The sequence below is a fragment of the Pelodiscus sinensis genome, chromosome 9 (assembly GCF_052426305.1).
Source record: "Pelodiscus sinensis isolate ZL-2025 chromosome 9, ASM5242630v1, whole genome shotgun sequence".
NCBI classification, from domain to species: Eukaryota; Metazoa; Chordata; order Testudines; family Trionychidae; genus Pelodiscus; species Pelodiscus sinensis.
In genome coordinates, this window is record NC_143060.1 from 27,808,776 (window position 1) to 27,833,252 (window position 24,477).

The 24,477-nt window shown below is 45.7% G+C and overlaps 1 protein-coding gene across 4 annotated transcripts in view; it reads left to right on the top strand.

Moving 5' to 3' along the window:
* Positions 1-24,477, top strand: part of PTGFR (prostaglandin F receptor) — a 209,421-nt gene that overhangs the window by 177,240 nt on the left and 7,704 nt on the right. Inside the window, exons 1-2 of one of the 4 annotated variants that reach the window (XM_006136305.5) lie at positions 1,192-1,488; positions 3,992-4,512. In XM_006136305.5, the coding sequence (XP_006136367.1) occupies positions 4,051-4,512 (462 nt within the window). In that variant the 5' untranslated portion in view covers positions 1,192-1,488; positions 3,992-4,050. Of the gene's footprint in view, positions 1-1,191; positions 1,489-2,978; positions 3,695-3,991; positions 4,834-24,477 lie in introns of those variants that run through there. The other 3 variants (XM_006136303.5, XM_006136304.5, XM_014580179.4) reach the window with 3 other exon arrangements.

Consider the following 24,477-nt stretch of genomic DNA (forward strand, 5'->3'; position numbering starts at 1 on the left):
TGTAAGATGTTAAGACGTGCATCAGTTGACAGGTCTAGGGATGTTAAATTGTGTGTAAGCAGCTAATTGAGTAGGTGATGGGATTTCCATCCCTACTCACTTAGTCAATAAGAGAGGAAACTGCAGAGCGGCAGTGGAGTTAGCTCCCAGTGCTGGAGCTAACCTGCTGCAGCTCTGCTGTTTAAATGCATTAAGAGCTGCCAACCTCTTAATACAGTAGAGTCCCTATCATCCGACCTAAACAGGACCGACAGGTGATCGGAATACCAAAAATGTCAGATGATAGGGACTCTACTGTAGCTGGGGCTGATTGGTCCCCATCCCTGCCTGGCCCTGGCCCCTGCAGCTCCCGGGCGCCCGGCCCCGCTCACTGTCCTGTCGCTCTCCTGGAGCTGCTGATGCCTGCAGCTCCCAGGGACGAAGCGGAGCCAGCAGGAGGGGCATCAGTGGCTCCAGGGCGTGGACCGGGAGAATGGTCCCTGCTCGCTGCCCCGTCACTCTCTTGGAGCCGCCATTTGGGACTTGGCACAAGCCAGGAATATGCTGATTCCAGGCTTATGCCCTGCCCACCCCAGATAGTGCTGGGGGGGAACTGGCTTTTAAGCCAGCTCCTTCCCAGCACTGGCTCTTGCTTCCCCCCTTGCTGCCTCTCTGGTAGAGGCAGCAAGGAAGGGGTGGGAGAGTGACTAGTCAAGTCACTGCTAGACTACTGGATATGCATATCTGGTTGTGACCTAGTCGCTTACATCCCCAGACAGGCTCTTAGCTGAGGTGGCAGCAGGGAAGCCTCTGCCCTCAGATTCCTGTTTTGAGGGAGAAGTCTGAAGCCTCACTGCTCCTGCCAGGTCCCCTCAAAAGCCCAGGAGCACTGGGCTGGGACTCCCTAGAGGAGTGCCAGAAGTGGGCCAAGCCCAGCTGAGGGCTTTTGGCAGACTCATCCCATGCCGCTGAAAAGGGTGGGTCCCTGCTCCATACAGGCCTTGGAAGATGTCAAGCGCTACATATTTGTCTGTGACCTCATTAACTCGGATGCCAGCAGAAACAAACAAACAACATCTTGCTCAGTATTAGTGCCAAGCTCCATGGAAACGGACCAGCTGTATCCACGAGCCCCCCCACCCCCGAAGCCTCTAGTCGGGCGGGGGCTTTTATTTCACACTTCACTGGCGCAAACAGCCCTTCCCCAGGTGCGTGGCCTCTCAACTCCCTCCCCTTCCTGGCGGGCTGCTTGGGGCCTTGCCGGGCATGGGAGGGGGAGGCAGACAGCGTGACGTTAGCGCCAGCCTAGAGGGAGGGACCGGGGCGGCTCAGGGTCGGAGGGACATTGCAGCGCAGGAGCCTCTCCGCACACCCCGCGAGATGCAGGAGTGCAGCCGGCGGAGCGGGCGGTGCGCGGCGCGGAGCAGCCGGCTGCCGCAGCCACCCCCGCCATGCAGGGAGTCTGGGGCCGCGGGGTGACCGGTACCTCTTGGCATTGGAGACACTAAGGTAAATGCGCCGCTTTCCCCTTGCTAGCGCTGCACTTCCCGCCGCCCTGCCCGGGGAGCGAGCGAGCGGGCTCCTAGGGGCTCTGGGAAGCCTGGCCCGCCGCTTACAAGTTGGCCACTTCTTTGCCAGCCCCGGCGGCCCCACTCCGCGGCCGGTTCCGGCGCTTACACTGAGCTGCCCTGTAGCGCCCCGCGGGACAGCTGTGGTGCGGAGGGGTAGGAAGGAACCTAAAGCTGCTGCTAGGCTGGGGAAAGGGGCTGCACAGCTGTGCTCGGCTCTCCGCTAGGAGCGGCAGACGCACGTGGCCCACGCTGAAAACCCTGGGTCCAAATCTGCCCTCTGTGAACGAGCAGTTGTTGCAACTTCTCTCTGCTGATTGCAGCCCCTACCGGTCTCTCTCCCTCCAGAGAAACCAGCTTCTCCCGCCTGGGTGCTGCTTGAGCAACGCGCATCGAAAGTTCACAAAGTTGGAAGTCAGGGCTCAGTGTTGCAAGAGAAGCGGGGGAAGGCACGTGGGCTGCCAGTGAGTATGGGATGACTCGGGCTTGCCCGCAGTGATTTTTCACTCTGGGATGCTCGCTCTCCCCTAGGAAGGTAAAGGCGAGGCAAAGGCTGATCTCCTGCCAAGGGAGGAGCTCTCAGCCATGAGGATCGCGGTGACTCCAGCGTATCCCGCGGTGCCTTACAATCCGTTTAAATGTCGGTAATAGCTCGAGGTTGCCGCCTGTACCCAACCTGGGCAGGCTGCCGCCGCCGCCAGCCTGTGTTGGGACGCGGGATGCGGGGCAGTAGGTGCACACGCTTTGGAATAGGAACAGCCACGGCAACAAACTTGCGGGAGCCAAGGCTGGGCTGCTCCCCCGGGACGCGCTATTTAAACCCGTTACTTTTCCCGGGAGTGTGTTCAAACATTCGGATTCACTCGGCTGCCCAGATGATTTGTGCCGCACACGGCGCTTCATTGGGCAGCGGCGCCTTCATCCCGTGGGCTCTCCTGCCTGCCTGCCTCACCGAGCCCATTTGCACCTGTCGTTGGGAGACCGCACGGGTCCATTGTGTCCATGTCTCGCGGCCGGCCGAGCCTGCTTAGCGAGAGACTTGCCTGCTCGCCTGACGGTGTGTGGGGGGGGGGGGGGGAAGGAGGAGATGAGGACAGGGTCAAGTGCCCCGGGGTCTACACGGCTGCCGAGGGAGTAGTGCAGCGGCTGCGGGCTATCGTGCGGCGGCCGGGACGGAGTCCAGGACAGAACCGCGCTCCAGCACAGTGATGGAAAGAGGCAGGAGTGAGGACTTGCGGGGTGGCTTGTGCGTGACTCTCCGCCCTAGCTGAACGGCGGGAGAGGATGCACGGGGGGCACGGGACGGAGCTGGGGCGGGGCTCGGCCTCCCCCCGGGGTGCGTTATGGGTAGGCTTCAGTTCTTAGGTACCTGGCACCGAAGGCAGGGAGGGAGGGAGGGGGCGGCTGTTGGTCGATCTCTCTGCGGCGCCGGCTGCAGGGAGGGTCTTTGGGGCACGCGAAAAAACTTTTCCCCTTTTGCAAACTTGCCGGTGTGCGCGCAGCCGGACCTGCTGCTGCTCGCGGGAAAAGCGCCCAAACGCCCTGTCAGTGCACGAGCCCGGGCACTCACAGCAGGCTGCAGTGCCCAAGCTTAGTGCATGTTAGCGTCTGCTTCCGCGTAATGCAAGGAAAAATCCCCTCCGTTCGTTTGATCTTTGTATTTAAATGGCTTGGTTTGCAGAGGCGATGGGACGTAGGCCCCCCGGTTTGCACAGACAGGTGCCCTGAAGTCCGGCTGCTGTTTGTTGTACTGTGCTTCGCACCGCGTTTGATCACAGCCAGACGCCGGAACTCTTGGGAGCGAGGCGGCTGCTGCTGCTGTTTCAGTTACTTGATAGTGGCCAGACCGATCGTGGACGGTGCCTGGAGGAGACTTGCTGCCTCTTGTAGGGAAACGTTGCAAGCCGGGAACAGGGCGCGAATTTGCTGGGGAATTTGCTTTGCCCAGTCCCGCCTTTTCGCAGGGTGATTACTGTGCTGCGGTTCGCTGGAGCGCAGCGGGGTTTCCCCGGGAGGTGCGATTTAGCTGCTGCTCCGGCTAGAGTGACTCGCTCAACGCCCCCTCTTTCCTTGGCTACCTGCTGCCAAGGTGGCAAGGAGTAGGCAATACAGAATGTTGCTGCTGGTGGTTGAGAGAAAGTTTACTGGTGAGTATGGGGTGCCCGATCTTAGAATGGACTCCCACACAAAATAGATTTGCGAGATTGGCTCAATTGTGACAGAATTACCACGTTTAGATAATTTGTGAGAATTTCTGAAGGACTCCAGCACTATTAAATTTAGCACCACATCACTTGTACCTGAGATCACTGTTCAAAAAAAGTTATACCACATCGTGCACTTGATAAGTTGGGGGAAATCAGCTTTCCACCAAAGACGAGGAGGAGCTTCTGTTTCAAATACACAAGGAGTGATGTGCCTTTTCTAATGTTTTTCTTTTACAGATGCCTTTTGATTCTCCAATTGCTGAAATGTGTTGAGAGCTGCAGCCACCTTTCCAACAATGAACAGTTCAAAATCACCAGTGCTGGCAGGATTTTTTACAAACACAACCTGTCACACACACAAGAAGATTTCGGTATTTTTTTCAATAATCTTCATGACGGTGGGGATTTTATCCAACAGTCTTGCAATAGCAATTCTCATGAAGGCATATCAGAGATTTAGACAGAAATCAAAAGCATCCTTTTTGCTTTTTGCTAGTGGTTTGGTTATCACAGATCTTTTTGGCCATCTCATCAATGGAACTATTGCCGTTTTTGTGTATGCCTCTCACAAAGACTGGATTCGATTTAATCAATCAAACATTCTCTGTAGTGTTTTTGGCATATGTATGGTATTCTTTGGCCTGTGTCCTCTCTTTCTGGGCAGTGTGATGGCTGTTGAACGTTGTATCGGAGTCACTAAACCAATATTTCATTCTACAAAAATGACTTCTAAACATGTGAAAATGATGTTGACTACGGTATGTCTCTTTGCTGTTTTTATAGCGTTGCTGCCTATTCTTAGCTTTAGAGCATATCAAATTCAAGCATCGAGGACCTGGTGCTTTTATAAAACAGAACATATTGAGGACTGGGAAGACAGATTTTATCTCTTACTCTTTTCTTGCCTTGGGTTACTGGCCCTTGGTGTTTCGTTTTTGTGCAATGCTGTCACAGGAATTACTCTCTTAAGAGTCAAATTTAAAAGTCAACAAAGACAAGGCAGATCCCATCATTTTGAAATGATCATTCAGCTCTTGGCTATAATGTGCGTCTCTTGCATTTGCTGGAGTCCGTTCCTGGTAAGAGCCTAATACATTTGTCAATTTTAATGTACATATGTATCTGAAGCTTGTCTTTTTTTATCTGCAGGTTGTTGACTGGCTAGTCATGGTGCACACTACACAGTTCACACTTTTAACATCACATGTTATGATTACAAGCATCTTATTATATCAACTGCATATTGCGTATGGCACTCTGACCTACACATCTGTAAGAAGATGGGATTTCTTTTCATTTCTTACTAGAAATTAAATTTAGCAGTAAGCGGAATATGATTATAAAAGCATATTTATACTCTCTAAACTAAAATTAACATTGATGTTAGTGCAACAATAGGAGATTCTCCAAAAATGTCCACTAGACCTGTCTGAAAATAGTGTCATAAAATGGTTTCACAAATCTGAGTAGTTGTATTTGTAGTGAGGACAATGTGAATCTTGCATGAGGTACCTGGATTTGTGAGCCCCTGTGTTGCCCATCTCAGCTTCATTAAGTAAGAATTTGTAAGGTGTGCATGTGTCAGCTTGCTGATGTGGCAGCTTGTCTGTCTTGCTGGCAAACTCTTGAGGAGTCTGCCAGTTCAACTTTGCCTCGCAGTAACAATCAAAGAATCTGAGTTCTCCAGAGACATCTCTCCGCAGTCCAAAATGTATAGGATCATGAGCTTTTATCAAGTGGGTTTTACCCACGAAAGCTCATGATGCTGTATATTTTCTAGTCTCTAAGGTGCCACAGAACTACTCATTGCTTTTGAAAGCAATTAACTTATGTGAGTATTCAGTGGGAGTACTCACATAAGTTAATTGCTTTCAAAAGCAATGAGTAGTTCTGTGGCTCCTTAGAGACTAGAAAATATACAGCATCAAGAGCTTTCGTGGGTAAAACCCACTTGATGAAAGCTCGTGATCCTATACATTTTTGTTAGTTTCTAAGATGCCACAAGACTACTTGATTTAAAGTTAGAGAGGAACATGGCTAACTTTCTGAGACTTTATGTTAAAAAAAAATACGTTTAAAAAAAAATACACATCCCAGCCTGGTTGGTAGCCGAAGACTCAACCTCTACTTTTAATATGTAATACTGAGGTGATTTGTAATAAAACAAGAATAAGTTTATCATCAGAGAACAGAGACTTAAGCAAAAACAAAAAGCAGGTGTGGTTACAGACAAAACACACTTCCTAGGAATTAAAACTCAATTTCAGCAAGTTGCAATCTTCCTCTAAGCAGGTTTCTCAAGTCTCCAGACATTTCTCTTCCAGTTCAAGAGGATCTAGCTTTCTTTGGCTCAAAGGCAACCATATATTGTCATTCCCTAAATGAAAGATAATTCTAATGTGGATGGCGCTAAAATTCAAGTTAAGATACTTCGACTTAAGCTACGCAATTAACTTAGTGAAAGTTGCACATCTTAATTCAAACTTATCCCTTAGTGTAGACCAGGCCTCAGTGTAAACTGTGTCAGTACTCAGAGTCGGAACGCATACGATTGTCAGTAAAGAATCGTAAAGTTTCAAATTCTTATTTTGTCCTATAATGGCATTAAAAAGCACATCTGAACTGGGGATAGTGTATAAGTTCAAATACGTATATGAAAATGGCTTAATATAACAATATAAACAGTTTTGAAAGAGTTTAACTTTGTACTACTGTGAGGGAGGTAAATGCATGAGCAATGCTGAATCTTAATTATTTTAGAAAGGTACTCCTATGCTCCTCTTACACTGGTGGAAAATGGGAGTGTGATCAGACTAAGAGCATTTGCTGTAATAGAACTAATGAGAACATGGGGTGAAATCCTGGCCTACTGCAATTAGTTGGGAGTTTTGACATTGACTTCAAAGGAGCAAAAGCATTTCACCTCTGTTTTTCTATTGATTTCTTTTGGCTTGTACTACAACACCATTTTAACTAGTCGTAGTTTTACGTAACATTGTCTTTGTCTTTCCTACATATTTTGTGGACAGAGTCTTCAGGATGATAATATAGGATTTGTAGTGTACAATTACTTTCAATCATCTCCTGAAATAAATTTGGGGCAAGCAGACAATGACTGTCCAGAAAAGTAATCGAAATGATCAGTTTACGTGTCAAAAAATCCCAATAATGTATTACCCAGTCCCAATATTTATTTTCATAAGAAATCTTTGTCCATAAAAATTGCAGTTGATTTAATTCCAGAAGGACTTTGAATGTCAAAAGAACTATTAACCTACCTTTTCATTCAAAAGAGATGTTCTGTGATGCAATATGATAAAACACTGAATTACAACCACTCCAATTATTTTTCACTATCGCTCCCTGACTCCTCCTTTCTAGAGGACAAAAACGCTGAACTTTCAGTCTCCTACGTACATATACATACTTTTTTCTAAAGCTTATAGATGGGTACTCCTCTAAATATTTTGAATCATTGCACATGTGATAAAATATTTTACATTATATAGATTATAGTTAAGTATGAATTACTTTTATCTTGACAAGCTTCACTCTGAATCCTGCTGTTTGGAGCTCTCTTCTGTTTGTGATTTATACTGACAAATGATTTAATGCTTGCTTTTTGTAATTGAAAATTTATGTAAATATGTTCCTTAGTGAGGTGACAAATAGCTCTGATTAGAGTTGGGTAGTACTTTCAGGTACTGTCCAAATTATCCTCACAGCTCTGCCAGTGTACTGCATTTTGCACATTCAGCAGTCCTGAAATTCTAGCTCTGGATGTCTCCTGAATCCAGGCTTGCCAGATTGTCATCAAATATTTTGCTGGCTTTTGCAGGATGGACAAGTGCTCTTTGGGGTTGAGAATAAAACCACTAACTCACGTTCACATTTGCTTTCGTCCTTGAAACTCAAGTCTTGATGTGAAACTCTTCTGATTTAACCCATAGATGGTTGGAATTGCTAGACTGTTAGTAAAATGAGTGCATAAATTAATTGCCATTTTAGCATAAACATTTGTTTAATAACCTGATGACTTCTATTGTGTGATTAAGCCGTGTTCAGGCAGAGGAATAGTTTAGGCCCTAACTTTAAAGTTACTTACATTTTCAAGTCTTTGAAAGATTGGGGATTCACTGTCTATCGCTATTACGATTCTACTGAGGATATAAAAATGAATTCCCTTAATTGTTAGCACTTACGCATTTTTGTTTTACTTTATAATGTATTCACTTCAGAGAAGATAAACACATAATAAGGTAACTAAAGTACTACTGCATTTTATTAAGGGTAGTGGAGCATACATAGTAAAAATAAAATATCAGCAATAACGTGTTTATTTAGAAACTGGAAACTTCTGCAACATGATACTGGAGCATATCCAGAATTCAGCAGTAAGTATTATTTCTCATGGTAGTATGTACCTGAAGGGGCATTTTAGGAATAAAGGAATATTCATCTAGGCAAAGAAAATCATCTGCCGTAAATGAGAATATGAATATGAAAAACACTTTAAGAATTTGAACTGAATATTGTAAGAGTGAATGTGCTCTTAGCCTTATTCTAGCACAAACTAATTTTAACTGAATATATAGTAAGGTTTTTCTGGTCACAACTGGTGCAATTTTAATGAGCAACTTTAGCAATATTCAGCACCTGGTAGGATTGAATTCTTAATTTTATATTTTTCCATCTCAGTTCAGAGTTTTTGGCTTCAGTTATATGCTTGCGTATGTGTTGTGTATGCTAGTTTAGACTGTTTTGCTTCTAACTTGTACTTTGAATGGAATTCAATAGCTATGATGGAGCAAATATTTGATTAGTCCATGTGGTGAAATTTTGCTATCATAAATCAGAATACAAGCATACTCACCCATCATCCATATGAGTGTCTACAGTAGATAATAAAATCCATGTATGCAGGTTCCATCCCTTATAAATCTGTGTTGCCCAGTGCACATCATTTACTCAGTTCTTTGTCCTGCATTTGAAATATTTTTGACCCTCTCCTAAACATTTTTGACAAATGGGGTTTGTAAATAGATAAAGACAGATTTTCCCCAGCTACAAACTCCATTTATCAAAAATATTTTGGAGTTGTCAAATGGATTTGTTTTAGATTATAATATAATAATATTCACTTGAATGAATAATATAAGGTATTAAATCAGACACGTTATTCAGCAAGATATTAAATCTAATATTAGTATAACACTTATTCACTGGTATAAGGTGTTCTTACTAGTGTTTCAAGTATAAATACCTTTTAAATGAGTGTCTAAAGTAAACATAGTCCTAGCTTTCTAAATAGGCTTTTAATCCATTTATCATTATTATATGCTGTTCGTTCACTGGGTAGCCAGAAAAGTGCTAGGTATCATAATATAGAAAAAGTAACAGGAGTCTCTCCATTGACTTCAGTGAGATTAGGGTTTTATTCAGGCCTGGGCAAAATACGTCCTGTGGGCTGAATTTGGCCCTCCAAGCCACTGGATCTGGCCTGCAGATGCTGCGGGGAACCCCAGGCAGGCTCCCCGCTTGCCTTGCCCAACCTGCACGCTTCTCAGAAACGTGGCTGCGGGGTGGTTTTTCTTTAAAAACTGCAGGGGACAGGGAAGTTTTAGGAGCCACTCCCACTCCCAGCACAATCCCATTGGCCAATTTCTGCCCAGAAACCAGCCAATGGGAGCTGTCTGTTTCAATAACAGGCAGCCACCAAGCACAAGGGGCTCCAGAGCACGTGTCTGCTGCCTGTGCAGGGGCGGTGCAGGCACATAGAGTTCTGTCTAATCACATGTGAAGCTGTGCTGGCCCACAGCTTAATCAGCCCCACCCAGTCAGAGGCTCAGGGTTAGTGACTGAGAGGGGCTGATTAATCACCAGTGAAGCTGTGCTGCTTCTCAGGTTAGAGGGTTAACACTGGCTGGCAGGGAGGCTGATTCAGGAATCAGCTGATGGCTGGTAAGTCTCCTGGCCAGACCCTGCCTCTGGCACCTCTACCCCCTACTCCACATGCTCAAATCCTCTGCCCCCTTCCTGCTCCCCTATCCTCTCCCAGATCAGTCTTCTCCTGCCCTAACTCACAACCCAAATTCCTGTACCCCAATTCCCTGCCCTAGGTCACAATCCAACCCCAGTTCAGTGCCCCAGGTCACAACTGCCTCCTTCACCCAATCTCCCTCTCTTACCCCAACCTCGCTTCTACACCCAACCTCCATCCCAGACCCTGCGCCTCATCCATTAATATCATGAGAGTGCGGCCCTTGACCACTTTCCAAATTCTTAGTGGCCCCCCCCCCCATAAAAAATTATTGTCCACCCCCGGTTTTATTCATGCTCTCTATCCTGAAGAATTAGTACACTAGAGCCCTTGATGTGAGTGGGAGTTGTGCTGACATGAGATGCCTAGTGAGGTGTGACCTAGCCTGGTTTGTTTGTTGTTACCAGCACACATGTACGCATTGCTGTGTGTAACTGTCTTCTTTGTAAACCATGAAATACTGAATGACACCAACTTTCTAAATTTTTTTATAATTAATAACATCACCAGTGTTCCCAAATATTGCACATCTGTCCATTGATTGACACCCACTGTTATATTGCATTAAAGTTTTAACTTTTTTTTTTAGTTAACACTTCCTTCTGTGCCAAAGCATCCTGTTTGTATGGCAAGCTCTTTGGGCAAGGACTGTCTGTTTCTCTGTGTAATTACAATCTCTAGGACAATAGCTCTCCATCATGGTTGGATCTTCTAGGTCAGTATTGGGCAAACCATGGGCTGCATGTGGCCCATCCAGGTAATCTGTTTGAATGCCGCAAAACATTTTGTTCATGTTGACCATCTGCAGGCACTGCCCCTCAAAGCACCAGGGGCTATGGCTCACTGTTCCTGGCCCATGGAAGCGGCAGGGATCGCACTTGCAGGTGAAGGGGATTCCTGCAGCTCCCATTGACCAGGAATGGTGAACTGAGGCCACTGGGAGTTGCTGGAGGCAGTACCTGTGGATGGTCAATGTTAGCAAAAGCAGCCCCTCACGGTTCTAGGAGACCCTCAAGACCGTTTCTGTTGCCTACATGCAGGGTTGCCAGATTTCTCTGGTTTCTGTCCACAGTTTTTTAGCTACCGGTATTACTAAAGTGACACGCACATAAAGGACGGGTGAAATGAGGTGTGTGCTGATAAGAGATGTGTCCAATCAAAACACAGCTGCAATTCAGTTAGAACACCTCTCAAATTGTAGGTTGCACATACAGTTAGCAAAACTACTCTATCCTGGGAGACCATCTTGGTTATGACAATCTTGCAGCCCACTGAGATGAACTTAAGCCAATCATAGGTTGCATAGCTAGTATAGGTTGCCAATCACTGCTCTACATACTCGTGCAATACAAATACATGCATCATAATATACAATAATAAAAATACCCCGGACTCTTAATATCCATTGAGACAGAGGCTATGTCTAGACTACAAGCTTCTTTCGGAAGAAGCTTTTCTGAAAGCTCTTCTGGAAAAATCTTTTTTCAAAAGAGAGCATCTACACAGAAAAAGCGCAATGAAAAAGAGATGTGCTTTTTCAAAAGAGAGCATCCACATTGATTGGACGCTATCTCACATTTCAGTTGTGATTACTGTGGATGGACTGGCCATCAGGGCACATGTGCTTTTTCCTGGGGGCCTCTTCTTTCAAAAAAACACTCTCTTCCACGACCCCACACGCCTTTTCTGAAAAAGCTTTTTTGGGAAAAGGCGTCTTCCTCATGTTGGAAAACCTCCTCCATTCATTCAGCTGTCTGTCAAAAGAACGCAATAGCAGTGTGGACGCAAGTGTAGTTTTTCTGGAAAAATGGCTGTTTTTCTGGAAAAATGGCCATTTTTCCGAAAAACTCTGCAGTGTAGATATACCCAGAAACTTTCTTATGCTTTCCTGTCAGAAATGAGCAGGCCACTAGTGAGCAGGGCTGTGGGAGGATGTGCTTTCTGCCCTCATGGAGGAGCCATGCTGCAAGGGAGCAGAAGAGAGCACAGATGCAGCATGGAGCGCAGCCTCCATAGTCTCCCTTAGATTAATGTAGCTCTTGTGGGAATCTTTAGTTTGGAGAGACTGGCCATGCTGTTTATTCCATTAAGAGGCAGTCTCCTTCCTTTCATTATGATGGGAGAACTCATAGGAAAATCCACATGAAAAATCTTTACTATTCCCTATGTTGGCATGACCCATGTGTTGCATCAGTTGTCCCAATGAGTATATATGCTTATTGTGGATTATCAGAGTCACAGCTGATACTCTAAAACCGTGATGTCCAACCAGTTCTGAAGTGAACTAGCCACACTCAGCCACATTGTTCAAGCCAACTAGCCACACTCAACTGGCCAAATAGCCACATGTGGCTAGCATGTTGGACATCATGGCTCTAAAAGGCTGTTTCATGCTACTATTTCCCAAACATTTTAACACGTAACTTTTGTGCCTAGCCCGATTGTATCAAGTCATTTTTCTGTTGCCAAGAGTCAATTCTTGCTCACCTTTACTCACCAGAGCAAATGGGAATTTTTTTCTGAGTAAGATCAGCCCCCGAGAGCTTGGCTTTCTGAAGAAAGCAGAAGGGATTGCAGCATTTTTGTGGCATGAATTTCAGTGACTATACAGTCTGTTACACAGAGCTGCTCTTTTGACAGTGACATGCTGCCTAACCTGTGCCTTGAAATGCAGTGTTTTTGGGATACATTCAGTTGAACAGATTCTGAATTTAGCACATAAATTCTCTGTGGTTGAAGGGATAATTGAATTTCTCAATATTTTGCTATTTGGATGAGTAAAATGTACTTCCTGTCATGCCACATGGGATGGGTTTGAGAATAAATTGCTGCACAGGATCACATTCCAGTTATGGAGAAACATATTTTCCGTTTATTTTAATTGTTCTTCTCTGAATTTACTCTAACTCTCCACTGTCCTTTTATTGAAATGCAGGATTGGTGCAGTGGTTACAGCGAGGAGCTGGGTTTCAGGACTCTTGGGTGGGGTCCTAATTCTGACTACCTCCCCAAGGTTATGTAGGTTAAAGGGACCTAAGATACCTAGAACTGGCCATAACACTAATGCAGGGAAACTTGGGTAGAGTATAGCTGGAAAAATGAGATGGAGAGAGGGGCGTGCTAGTGAGTGAGGCTATGTGGTTGGAGTGCAGTTTGCTGCCTATTCTGGGCTGCTGCATGTAGAATTCCATCACTAAGGCTAGATTCTCAGCTGATATAACTTGGCAAAATGTTTTGGAGGTCATTGGTGCTGAACTGATTAACATCAGGTGATGATCTAGTTCTTAGTTCAGAGGTGGGCAATAATTTTTGATTTGGGGCCACTTCAGAAATGTTTGAAGTGGCCCCGGGCCACCCCGGAAGGGGTGGGGCCTCAGGCGGCAGGGCCAGGGCCAGGGCCAGGAGATTTCCGTGTTTCCCCTGATTGGTCTGGGGGTGGGGAAGCACATAAAGTCTTTGCCCCTCTTCCCCCATCAGAGAACCACCAGCTGTTCTGAACAGCTAGTGGTTCCTTCTAGCTACCAGTGCCCCTGGCAGTGGGAGGAGACTTCTTGTGCTCCCTCTGCTGCCCCCAGGTCAATCAGGGCCTGGGGAGGGGAAGCACATGAAGTCTCTCGCTCCCTGGCCCCCGCCCTGCAAGGGAGCACCAGGCTTAGAGTCAGCTGACAGCTGAGCATCAGCTGGCGGTTCACTTTAAGTGCTGAGCCCCTTTAGGGTAGGAGGAGACTTCCTGTGCTCCCTCCTCTCTAGGGCAGTCAGGTCTTGGGGTATGGGGAGTGCGTGAAGTCTCCTTGCAGGGTGGGAGGAGACTTTGCGTGCTTCCTCCTGCCCCCAGGCCTTGATTGGCCTGGGAGAGGGGGGGAGCAGCAGGGCCTCCGTGGGCCGGATCAACTTGCTTGGTGGGCCAGATCTGGCCCGTGGAGGCCCTTTTGCCCACCCCGGGTTAGTTATATTAGTATAGTAGAAAGCCTTTGTTTTACAACACATCATACATGTGTTGGCATGGTGGTATTACGCTACAAGTTCATATCCAGTGTATTTCTCATGCTGACGCTGAAGTCTGTCTCTACATTGCTGCTTTCAATATCACATTTTTAGATCTTAGCAGGTTATATCTCTCTCATGTTACCTTATGCTGATGTGTACAAATCTCATCACATTTATATCTGCCTATTGCTTTTTTTTCTGCGTGTCTTTCCAGAAAATGCTGAATTTCCTTTCATTTCCTGGCAAATAAAATAGCTTTAAAATACAGTGGAATCTCTCTTCTGGACTCTGGCAGGTGATTTTTGTTGCTGAGTCATGCATTTGAGGGGGAAGGTATTTCTGAATGGAAAATTTCATAAAGAAGGGATATCAGTGCTTATTTCATGAGCTTCAGGCTAACTTTATGGAAGATGCTGTGTGCCAGTAAAAAAGAAATAGCTTTTTATTTGAATAAGGATAAATTAGCCTTTGAATCAGTACAAATGTGTTCTGAAGATTGCTGGTAGTAATGTTAAATCTCTTCACTCATCAGATCAAGCAGCTCTTGAAAAGTTGCTGCTACTGGGGAAAAAAGAGTGCCATAAATGGCTCCCTTAATCTTTCTGTTCTGCAAATGACAGAGTTTAAAATAGAATGATTAGAAACCATTCCACTTTTTTTTTTATCATGGAGTCTTCCTTACATTTTGTGAGTTTGAGATGTTAGAAAACTATTGTAAATTGGTTTACATGGTTCTTTTTTCTGCTGCAAAGGGAAAAACGGAATATCTTGATAGGAAAATGATTATAATTTAGTGCCAGACCTTGCTAATATTGCAACCTGTCTTTGCAGTAGGCTGACCCATCCAAAAAAGATGCTGACCTTCTGTAGAAGCCTAAAAAGAAATAGCCATTACTCTTATGAGTCCAGCACATGGTCCCAATTCAAGCCCATTTAAAGAGCTTATTACTTTAATCTAAAAAATGAATTAATTTTATAGGAGAAAGGAAGAAGAGAGGCCTTTGCCTGGAAAAGGTCTGCAGAATCTTTCTATCCTTAATCATCTTTGTAATATTGATTCTATTGAATAACTTCTAGAAATTATTACTTCTTCAGACTTGCTACTTAGCCCAAGTAAGAGGATCTGTAAGACTGAAAACAGTCTTTTTTTGAGTTCTTATGAAATAGTAAATCATCTGCTATGAGCTGATTAGGCTTGCAAGCTTCATTGGCAGAAGGGGATATGTTCTTCCAGATCTAGTAGGCTCTTGATGGTCAATCAGCGTTTAGAGCAGGATTCTCAAACTCCTGGCCAGGGGGCCATCTGAAGTCCAAGCACTTTGTGAAATATATTGGAATAGTAATAAATCAGGAGAGGGCAGGGACGTACCACACATGTGGCTCCCTGTGCCCACATAGTCCTGGCCACAGACGGCACCGCTTGGTTCAGAAAGTCGTGCTAGCTGTCTCTTCTGAGATGCAAACCATGCTGGCCAAGGATCCGCCCAAGCTGACGTGCTTCTGCAGCCAGTTGGGCAAGGCAGTTATTATGGGGGAGACAGGATTCCAGTGTGAGAGCACGGATGTTAGTGGGGAGGAAGGCATCCCAGTGTGAGGAAATGGGGGTGAGTGGGGACTCAGTTTCATGTCTTTTGTAGTATCCTGTGTCTGCACTTCTGGAGCTAGAGGGGACGCCATCAACTTGCATGTACTGTATTGCCAACCCCAAGCTTTCAAAACTCATGAAATAGTCTTGCCCCCAAAAAGAGAATGGCTTGTAATCACAGATAAAAATATATGTAGGGACCTTTTTATTTGGCAGTTGGTGTTTGAGGTCTTTGACTGAATTTAGGGCTTATTTTCTAGCTTTTCTCCACAAACCATGAGACCTAAAGTCTTCCTTAAAAAGAAAAGAAAAAGAAGGCTGGGGTTCTCTTCTAATACCATGCACCAACCAACAAATATAATCTACTAAATTTGAGCAATCACAGTTGATAGCGGTGCTTCAAGTAGTGAAATTCCCAGACCCAGGTGCTTCCATGCCCTCCAAAAAAGCTTCAATTATCAGGAGGCTTGTGATCAAATCAGGAGAGTTGGCATCACTGAAATCTAGTCAGTTTCACAAAATGTGTTCATTGTTTCACAGCTTACATCTCTGGATGGGATGCCTCTGCACATACCTCCCCTGGGGTCATAGGGATGTGCTAGCCATAGGGAAGTTAAATATCGATTAACTGAATAGTTGATTAACCTCATGAATTTTTATAGGTTACTCTAAGGATGTTAAGATCTAGGGCTGTTGCTACACTTGAAAGGTAAAAGTGCTGAAGCACGGGGTCAGCTGGAGACTCCCTTGCTGACCCTAGGCTTCACGTGGCGCTGCTGCTTTGAATGCCATAGGAAGTCCAGCGTTGGGCTCCTCACACATTTCAAAGCGGCGGCACTGCAAGGAGCCTGGGGTCAGTTGGGGAGTCCCCAGCAGGTCCTGGGATCCATGCATCTCTGCCGCTTTGAAATGCCACAATAAGCCTGACACTGGGCTCCCCATGGCATTCAAAGCGGCAGCGCAGCACGGAGCAGCTGTCCCCAGGCTCTGTGAAGTGCTGCCATTTTGAAGTACCCCTTCTTCTTCCCTCCCCCCCCCCTTGTTGCCCCTCTCTGATAAGGGCAGCAAGAGTGGGGGAAGCGACTAGTCAACTATCCTGTCGACTATCCGATGAGCATTTGCTTATTGGATAGTCGACTAGTTGTTCACATCCCTAGGTTACTTCAACTATTCTATAGTCCGTGGGTGTGGGACTGGCAGCCAGTGCGCTCCGATCCCACTCTCGAGGAGCCCCCTGCCACTCTGCACTGCTGCCTCTGTATCAGCTCCCCTTGCAGACTGGCTGCCTGTTGCCCCATGCTTTTGCCTCTGATACAGATGCAGCAGTGTGGGGTGGCAGCAGCCCTTGTTGGGGGGTTATGGTCTGAGCTCCCAGATCTGGCATGAGCCGGAACTGAGCTGGGCTTTCTGCCTGCCAGGCTCCTAATGCACTTGAAATGCAGAGCCACAGCAGGGGTGGGTCTCGGACCCGTCCTCCTGGTCAACCTGCTAAAAAATTTACTGGCACGCGGCGGGAGGGGTGGGGAAGATGCATGTAGTCTATAGCATTAACCTATACGTTTCTGTTTATCGATTCATTGGTTAACAGAGTACACTTTTAAACCCCTGGCTAGCAGTGACATGGATCTAGGACCTAGAAGCCATGCTAACTTTGCTGCACTGCCGTAGTGGTGGGAGGGGCCCCTGTCAGGTTTTTAATCACTTCCGGGGGTAGGGGTTATGTTGGGGTGGGGAATGCGCGGGCCATCAAGAGGGGCTCAGTGATACATGGGGGCGGATGCGCAGAGACTGCTGCCCCCTAGAGCTTTGCCGGACCTGCTGGCCGATTAGGAGAATTTGAGGACTGGCACTGCTCCTAAGGTAAATTGAGTTTGGGTATGTCTACACTACCCTGCTAGTTCGAACTAGCGGGGTAATGTAGGCATACCGCACTTGCAAATGAAGCCCGGGATTTGAATTTCCCGGGCTTCATTTGCATAAGCCGGGCGCCGCCATTTTTAAAACCCGGCTAGTTCGAACCCCGTGCCGTGCAGCTACACGCGGCACGGAGTAGCTAGTTCGGATTAGGCTTCCTAATCCGAACTAGCTGTACTCCTCGTGGAATGAGGAGTACAGATAGTTCGGATGAGGAAACCTAATCCGAACTAGCTACTCCGTGCTGCGTGTAGCCGCGCGGCACGGGGTTCGATCTAGCCGGGATTTAAAAATGACGGCGCCCGGTTTATGCAAATGAAGCCCGGGAAATTCAAATCCCAGGCTTCATTTGCAAGTGCGGTATGCCTACATTACCCTCCTAGTTCGAATTAGGAGGGTAGTGTAGACATACCCTTTGAGACCCCTGTTTTAGAGTATGTCCTTTAATATAGAGAGAATTTAGTTATTGTTCCTGTTTGATTTCCCCTGAATTAACTGATAATATATAAAATGGTTTTATTATTTGAACATTACTATGTATTATAAACCTGTGTTTTAAGTGTTTATACATTTCTGGAAAAGAAATTGGCTATTTTTGGCTAAAATTTCACCTGTTTATTGTTAGTCAAAGGAATTGTTTATGTTGTGTATAAAGTTTTCATTTTGGGTTTATAAAGTTTTTGTTTTGGGTTTGTTTGGAGGAGTCTCTGATAAATTTATATCAGATTAGTTGGAATTGAAACAAGCAAACATGAGGAAATTCAGAACTCTGATTTCTGCAGTAGTCACAATTATTTAAGTATGGTACTGTAGATACATGTACACAAAAGTCATATAGTCCCATACATAAATAATTATGGTTGCTGTGGGAATCAGGGCTTTGAATTTCCTGAGCTCATACATACACAAACACATTCACATGTATATGCCCTTACACACTTGTATACTCAATATTTGCAATGCTTTATCTATTTAGAGAGGTTGAGCTCATGTAAATCTTAATAAGTCCATTGATTTTACTGGAGTTACACTTATTTACACTGATACCGCATTTATTTAATGACTTTCCATCCTACACTCAGATATATGTTTGAATAAAATAAAATATCTATAGTGAAACCATAACATTGCAGTTAGAACATCACATTACATAGAAATGACTACAAATAGTGGTATGGGTTTTTTTTTTTTTGTGTGCTTTGTATAGGATTAAAGCATGGACTTTATGCTCTATTATGTACTTCTAAGGTAATGCTGAATTTTCACAAATGTTGACTTATTCTTCATAAGTGATCTTATTTTTTCTCAAGTTCGGTAAAATTCCAGTTGGTCTCAGCCTTCCAGAGAAAAAATTTGCTGTATGGGACAGAGCTGGGCTGCAGATATTAGACTAGCCATGGTATACAGAGGAGGAGAAACATTTTTAACTTATTTATGTGAGTTTATATTGAGTTCATGTCAGTTTTCAAATGAAGTGTGTTTGAATGCTTTGTAAAAGTAGTCATGATATAGTTTACGCAAAGATTATTTAGAAATTATTCTCTGGATTTTTAGTACAACTCACAGGAGGTTGAGAGGAAAAAAAAGTCAGATGAAAACCATCATCACAGCAGTAAAAAGACTCTGGCAAAGGAGTAGAATAGTAGTGAACCTCTTCTCTTGCAGTAGTCACGAGACTCTGGAAGGGGAAAGGAGCTTTGATTTGATCAGACTGACACTGATATTTAAGATAGAGCCCTAAAATAGTGACATCACTCTTGCTTACAAATGCTGGCATGGGAATGGGTTTTGCCTCAGATGTAAAATCCCATTTTAATCAGTTAACTACTTAAATATTATGTTTAACCGGTTAACCTCTTAAATGGGATCCCAGGGGCAAAGGTACTGCTTCACCCCAGCCGGGCTGCCAGTTAACTTCTAGTTTTGGTTTGATTTTAAAATTTGATATTTGATGTTAGCTGAATTTGAAGTGTTTTGAAATACTTTGTTTTGACAAATTTGAAAAACTTCTTTTTTTCTGAAATTCTTTCCTTATGGCTACGTCTACACTGGCACCTTTTTCCGGAAATGCTTAAAACGGAATACTATTCCGTTTTCAGTTTTTCTGGAAAAGGAGCGTCTACATTGGCAGGCTGCTTTTCCGGAAAAGCCCTTTTTCCGGAAAAGCATCTGTGGCCAATGTAGACGTGCTTTTCCGGAAAAGAGCCCCGAGCGACATTTTCGCGATTGGGGCTTTTTTCCGGAAAAGATTACTGGGCTGTCTACACTGGCCCTTTTCCGGAACAGTGTTCCGGAATAAGGACTTATGCCCGAGCGGGAGCAGAATAGTTTTTCCGGAATAGCGGCTGATTTTGTACAGTAGATCATTGTTGCTTTTCCAGAAAAGCAAGCGACCAGTGTAGACAGCTCGCAGCTTACTCCGGAAAAGCGGCTGCTTTTCCGGAATAAGTGGCCCAGTGTAGACACATCCGAAGAGTTTGTATTTTGGGTTTTGTTCTAATCAGAATGAAAGCAATCTTCAAAATCTTCTACAAAAGAATATCCAGTATCTCTCTCTGACTTGCATGCCTACAGTTAGAAAACATTTTAAGACCTGCTCATTTCATTAGAGATTATTTTAATTTGTTACTTGATCCAAAATAGGAAGCATTCCAATTTGGGCTCAGTTATTGTACACTTGATAATGTTCTCGGTTACTGTACAATTGACAATGTTCTTTGGCTAAGATAGTTATGCACGCAGATCCTTTTTTGTTTGAAGTATCATATACTGAATAAACAGGTTTGGGTAGCTGCCTTGCCTGAGATTGGATCTTTATCATGTGACTAGATAAATTCTTTAAAAAGTAAATATGTGACCCAAGCCCCCTTTGCCAAAATAATTTCACTTGGAATATTTCCAACAATTCTTCTATACAGGCAGACCCCGAGTTATGCGGATCCGACTTATGTCGGATCCACACTTATGAACGGGGCTTTTCTCGCCCCATAGGACGGGAGCGGCGGGACGCCCAGATACGCTGCGGTCCCGCTGCCCGCGTCCTCCGGGGCGAGAAAAGCTGCTCCGCGTCTCCCTGGTCTGCTGGGGGGAGAGGGGCGCAGCTAGTGCCCCCTCCCCCCCAGCAGACCAGGCTTTTCTGTCCACGATGCCTGGGGTAGAGCAGCTGGGGCACTGCTGGGTTGTTCCCGCAGCGCCACTCCTCGGCGCTACTGGACCAACCGGGCAGCACCCCAGCTGCTCTGCCCCAGGCGTCCTGATTCAGCTGCTGCTGGTCAGTTTCAGCAGCGGCTGAATCAGGAAGCCTGGGGCAGAGCAGCTGGGGTGCTGCTGGGTTGCTCCAGTAGCGCCGAGGAGCCGCGCTACTGGAGCAACCCAGCAGCACCCCAGCTGCTCTGCCCCAGGTGTCCCCAAGTCAGCCGCTGCTGAAACTGACCAGCGGCTGACTACAGGAAGCCCGAGGCAGAGTTGCTCTGCCCCCGGCTTCCTGGAATCAGCCGCTGATCAGTTTCAGCAGCAGCTGACTTGGGGACGGCTGGGGTTCTTAAGTTGAATCTGTATGTAAGTCGGAACTGGCAGCGGCTGAATCTGGACGCCAGTTCCGACTTACATACAGATTCAACTTAAGAACAAACCTACAGTCCCTATCTTGTACGTAACCCGGGGACTGCCTGTATTGGTCAGTTTTCATCTTATAAATCAAGGTTAGGGAACCGTTTTTGGGTCGCAGCTCGCTGACCCACAGAAAACTAAGTCAGGCGGGGAGCAGCGGGGGTTGGAATGCCAGCATGAGCTCCCCGATGCTGGGGTGGAGGAGCTTTGAGCCCTGGGGGTCTGACCCAAGCAAGCTGGGGACTGCATCTGGCCTCAGGGCCTTAAGTTCTCTACCCGGCAATAAATTAATGTCCTATACTGTTGTGTAATAACCATACTCCAAGCTGTCTCAAGTATCATTATGGATATTTAATTCTGATATTAATGCGAAATCATGTTTCTCCCCTCCCCCCCACAGATGATTATACATATTTCCTGGCAGGTGCCCCATATTTACCTAGCCATTAAAGCTATGTCAAGCAGTTCTGCAAGATCAGTTCATACTTTAAAGAGATCATTAGTTAAATCCTTGTCTTGATTTCTTGCTTGGCTCTAGTTAACTTTGCTTATCCACCTCTGCGTTTCTGCTTGCTGAGTACTGTAGGGATAAGAGACTAAGTGCTAACTGTGAAATTTATTGCACATTCTTCTCCAGCTTTAATATTCTGAACTACAGGTTGAACCTCTGTGGTCCGGGATTCTCTGGTCCAACGACATCCGGATCACAGAAGGATCATGGATGTTGCTGGACCAGAGAGCCCCAGCCACAGAGGTTGCTAGCAAGTGGGATCTCAGCCAGGCAGGCGCACTGGAGGGCCAGTGCTCTGGTGGCAGGAAGCCTAGCCAGCGTCCAGTATCTGGAGCAGGGGTGGGCAGGGAGTCTCGCTAGCTGAGTGCAGAGCTCCACCAGAGACACAGAGACCCTGCCAGCTGGAGGTGTGTTTCCATTGCTGACTGGGCCGGGGAAGCTCTGGCCAGGGCTGTGGAGGTGCCGCTGGCCAGGAACAGGGAAGCCCAGGGGGCCAGGGATATGGAGTCTCTGCTGGCTGGGAGCACACAGCTGGAGGCAGGGGAGACCCTTTGGTTGGAGGAGTGGAGCCCCACCGGTGAGGGGAAGGGAACACCACAGACTGGAGCAGGGCGGCAACCGGGAGTGGAGCCATGCCAGTGGCTGGGCTGGTAGCCAGGAGGGGAGAACCGGAAGAGCAGGACGCTTGACCTTCCCTTGTCTGGCAAACTCCCTTCTTAGGGACCACTCAGGTCCTGAGGGTGCCAGTCCAGGGAGGTCCAACCTGTACTTTAATAATGATATCTTATATTTACATAACAGTAGTCACTTACTGTTGAAGTGCAGCTAGTTCCTTATCTTATAAACTCTTTGGGGGCAGGGTCTGTTTCTGCTTTCTATATCTACACATTCTGAGGATGCAAGTCTCCCTGCATGGGTCAACAGACTGGGGCTAGTGGGGCTCCAATTACATAGCACTTTGATGTTGTGACTTGGGTTGGACCTTAAGCTCGGAAGCCGAGGGATGGAGACTAGAGACAAATAAATCATCTGTAAATGAAAATTAGGTTTTTTCCTCTTCTCTTTTTAATAATAAAAGATAAAATAGTTTAATGATCATCTTTATTAGGATTTATAGTGATTAATTTGTTTGTCAGTGATTAAAAAAAAGCTGTAATTTATTTATTTCAGCTAAGTAAATGTAATAGTGATTCACTCTCCCTGCTGTTTCAGTGAACAGCCTTTAACGAACACTTCTGTAAAGCTATTTGTATAAAAGGGAGCCAGTTTTTTATGAAATTTTAGAATTTTTTTTACAGCATTTTAAAAAAAGCCACATCCTCTTTTGCTTAGGGCCAGATCTGTAAATGTTATAAATCATCATAACTGTTGACTTAAATGAATATACATGAGGTTTTGGCCCCTAGTGTTTAAAAAATCATAGCTTTTTGGTTTATTAACTCTAGAAGACACATACACTATAAACAAATAATTATGAATAAATGTCTGCTTCTTTGTCTTTCTAATGACCACTACTATGGGTTACAACCAGAGACTTATGTAATGTAGACACAAATAATAGACTAGAAAATGGACATAGAAAGAAATGGCAGATTCTACATTTTTTCACATGCAGATTTCCTATTGCAGTCAAAGATTTGACACATCTTGTTTCCATTGAAAACATCGAGAGGCTGGCCATTAATATTCACGGTATCAGCATCAGGCAGATCATCTCTTTTGGTATCCTTCCTAAAGCTTCTATCAGCAGAGTAGAATTCAGTGTTAGAACTGTTCAACTGAGTATTGCTTGAAACAACCATTCTCTTAGGGTATGGCTACACTAGACACCTTAGTTCGAACTAGGGTGGCTAATGTAGTCATTCGAATTTGCAAATGAAGCCCGGGATTTAAATATCCTGGGCTTCATTTGCATGTTCCAGGGTTCCGCCATTTTTAAATGCCCGGTAGCTCGAACTACCTGCCTGCGGCTACACACGGCACGGGCTAGGTAGTTCGAATTAACATTCTTAATTCGAACTACTGTTACTCCTCAGTCCCCTACCTCTTAGGGCCCCCCATCCCTTAGAGCTCCCTTGTACTAGCCTTGACCCCAGAGCCCTCAAGTATTAGCCTTGCCCTCAGGGCCCCCCCCAGTACCAGCCCACTGCATCTTAGAGCCCCTCATCTCCAGAGCCCCCCAGCACTAGTCCCCCCCCACCTAGTTCTGCCTCTCAGCTGCCAGCTGAGTGCTGCTGCCTGGGTCGCGGCCGTTCACAGGCTGCCATGCCGGGCTCTGTGTGGTCCTCCCACCACACAGCGAATCACTCTTCCACATCTGGGAGGAGACACCCACCCCTGCCTGGCTCTAGTTGGCTGAGAGGCAGGGCAAAACACGACTTTCCCAACAGCCATGGTGGGAAGGGAGGCGTTGGGCAGTGCACCCAAGTCTTGGCCCTTAGAAATGCCTTGTTCCGGCAGCCAGCGGTTCGTGGCCCAGCACGGGTCCATGGCCTGGCAGTTGGAAACTGCTGTTCTAGGCAGCTTGTGCTCACAGTTGTATGGTACATGGCTACTTGTAAATGCCAATTGTAGAGACTGCTATTTAAATAACTTTTGCAGACCAGGAATAAAATTCAGATAGATTATTTTTCCACAAGTTTTTGGGAAGATGTGCAGCACTTTAATGTAACTGCTGTATGTGAGTAATAAAATGTAATTTGACCATAACTCTTGGATCAATATTCAAAAACTATTTTAGCTATATTAAAGCTTGTCAGACCATGTTCTTCCACAGATAAGACCATGTCATACTGGTCTGTGGTGAAACCTCTGAGGGGAGGAAGAAAATTCTGTAAACTCTCCAGGGTATTTGACGGCTGTTCTTAAGGGGAGTGAGGGGCACAGACAAAACCTGTGGAGCCTAACAATCTATGGGAGAAAGATTGCTCAAAACCCCAGGATTCTTATATTTCCATATAAAAAGTGGGACGCTATGTTAGTTCTGGTGCTAGTACATTGGGGGTCCTAAGACAATATTTTTGTTCCTCGACACATCCTAATAATTAATGGGGAGCCTACTTGAGTTGCTTGGGGCA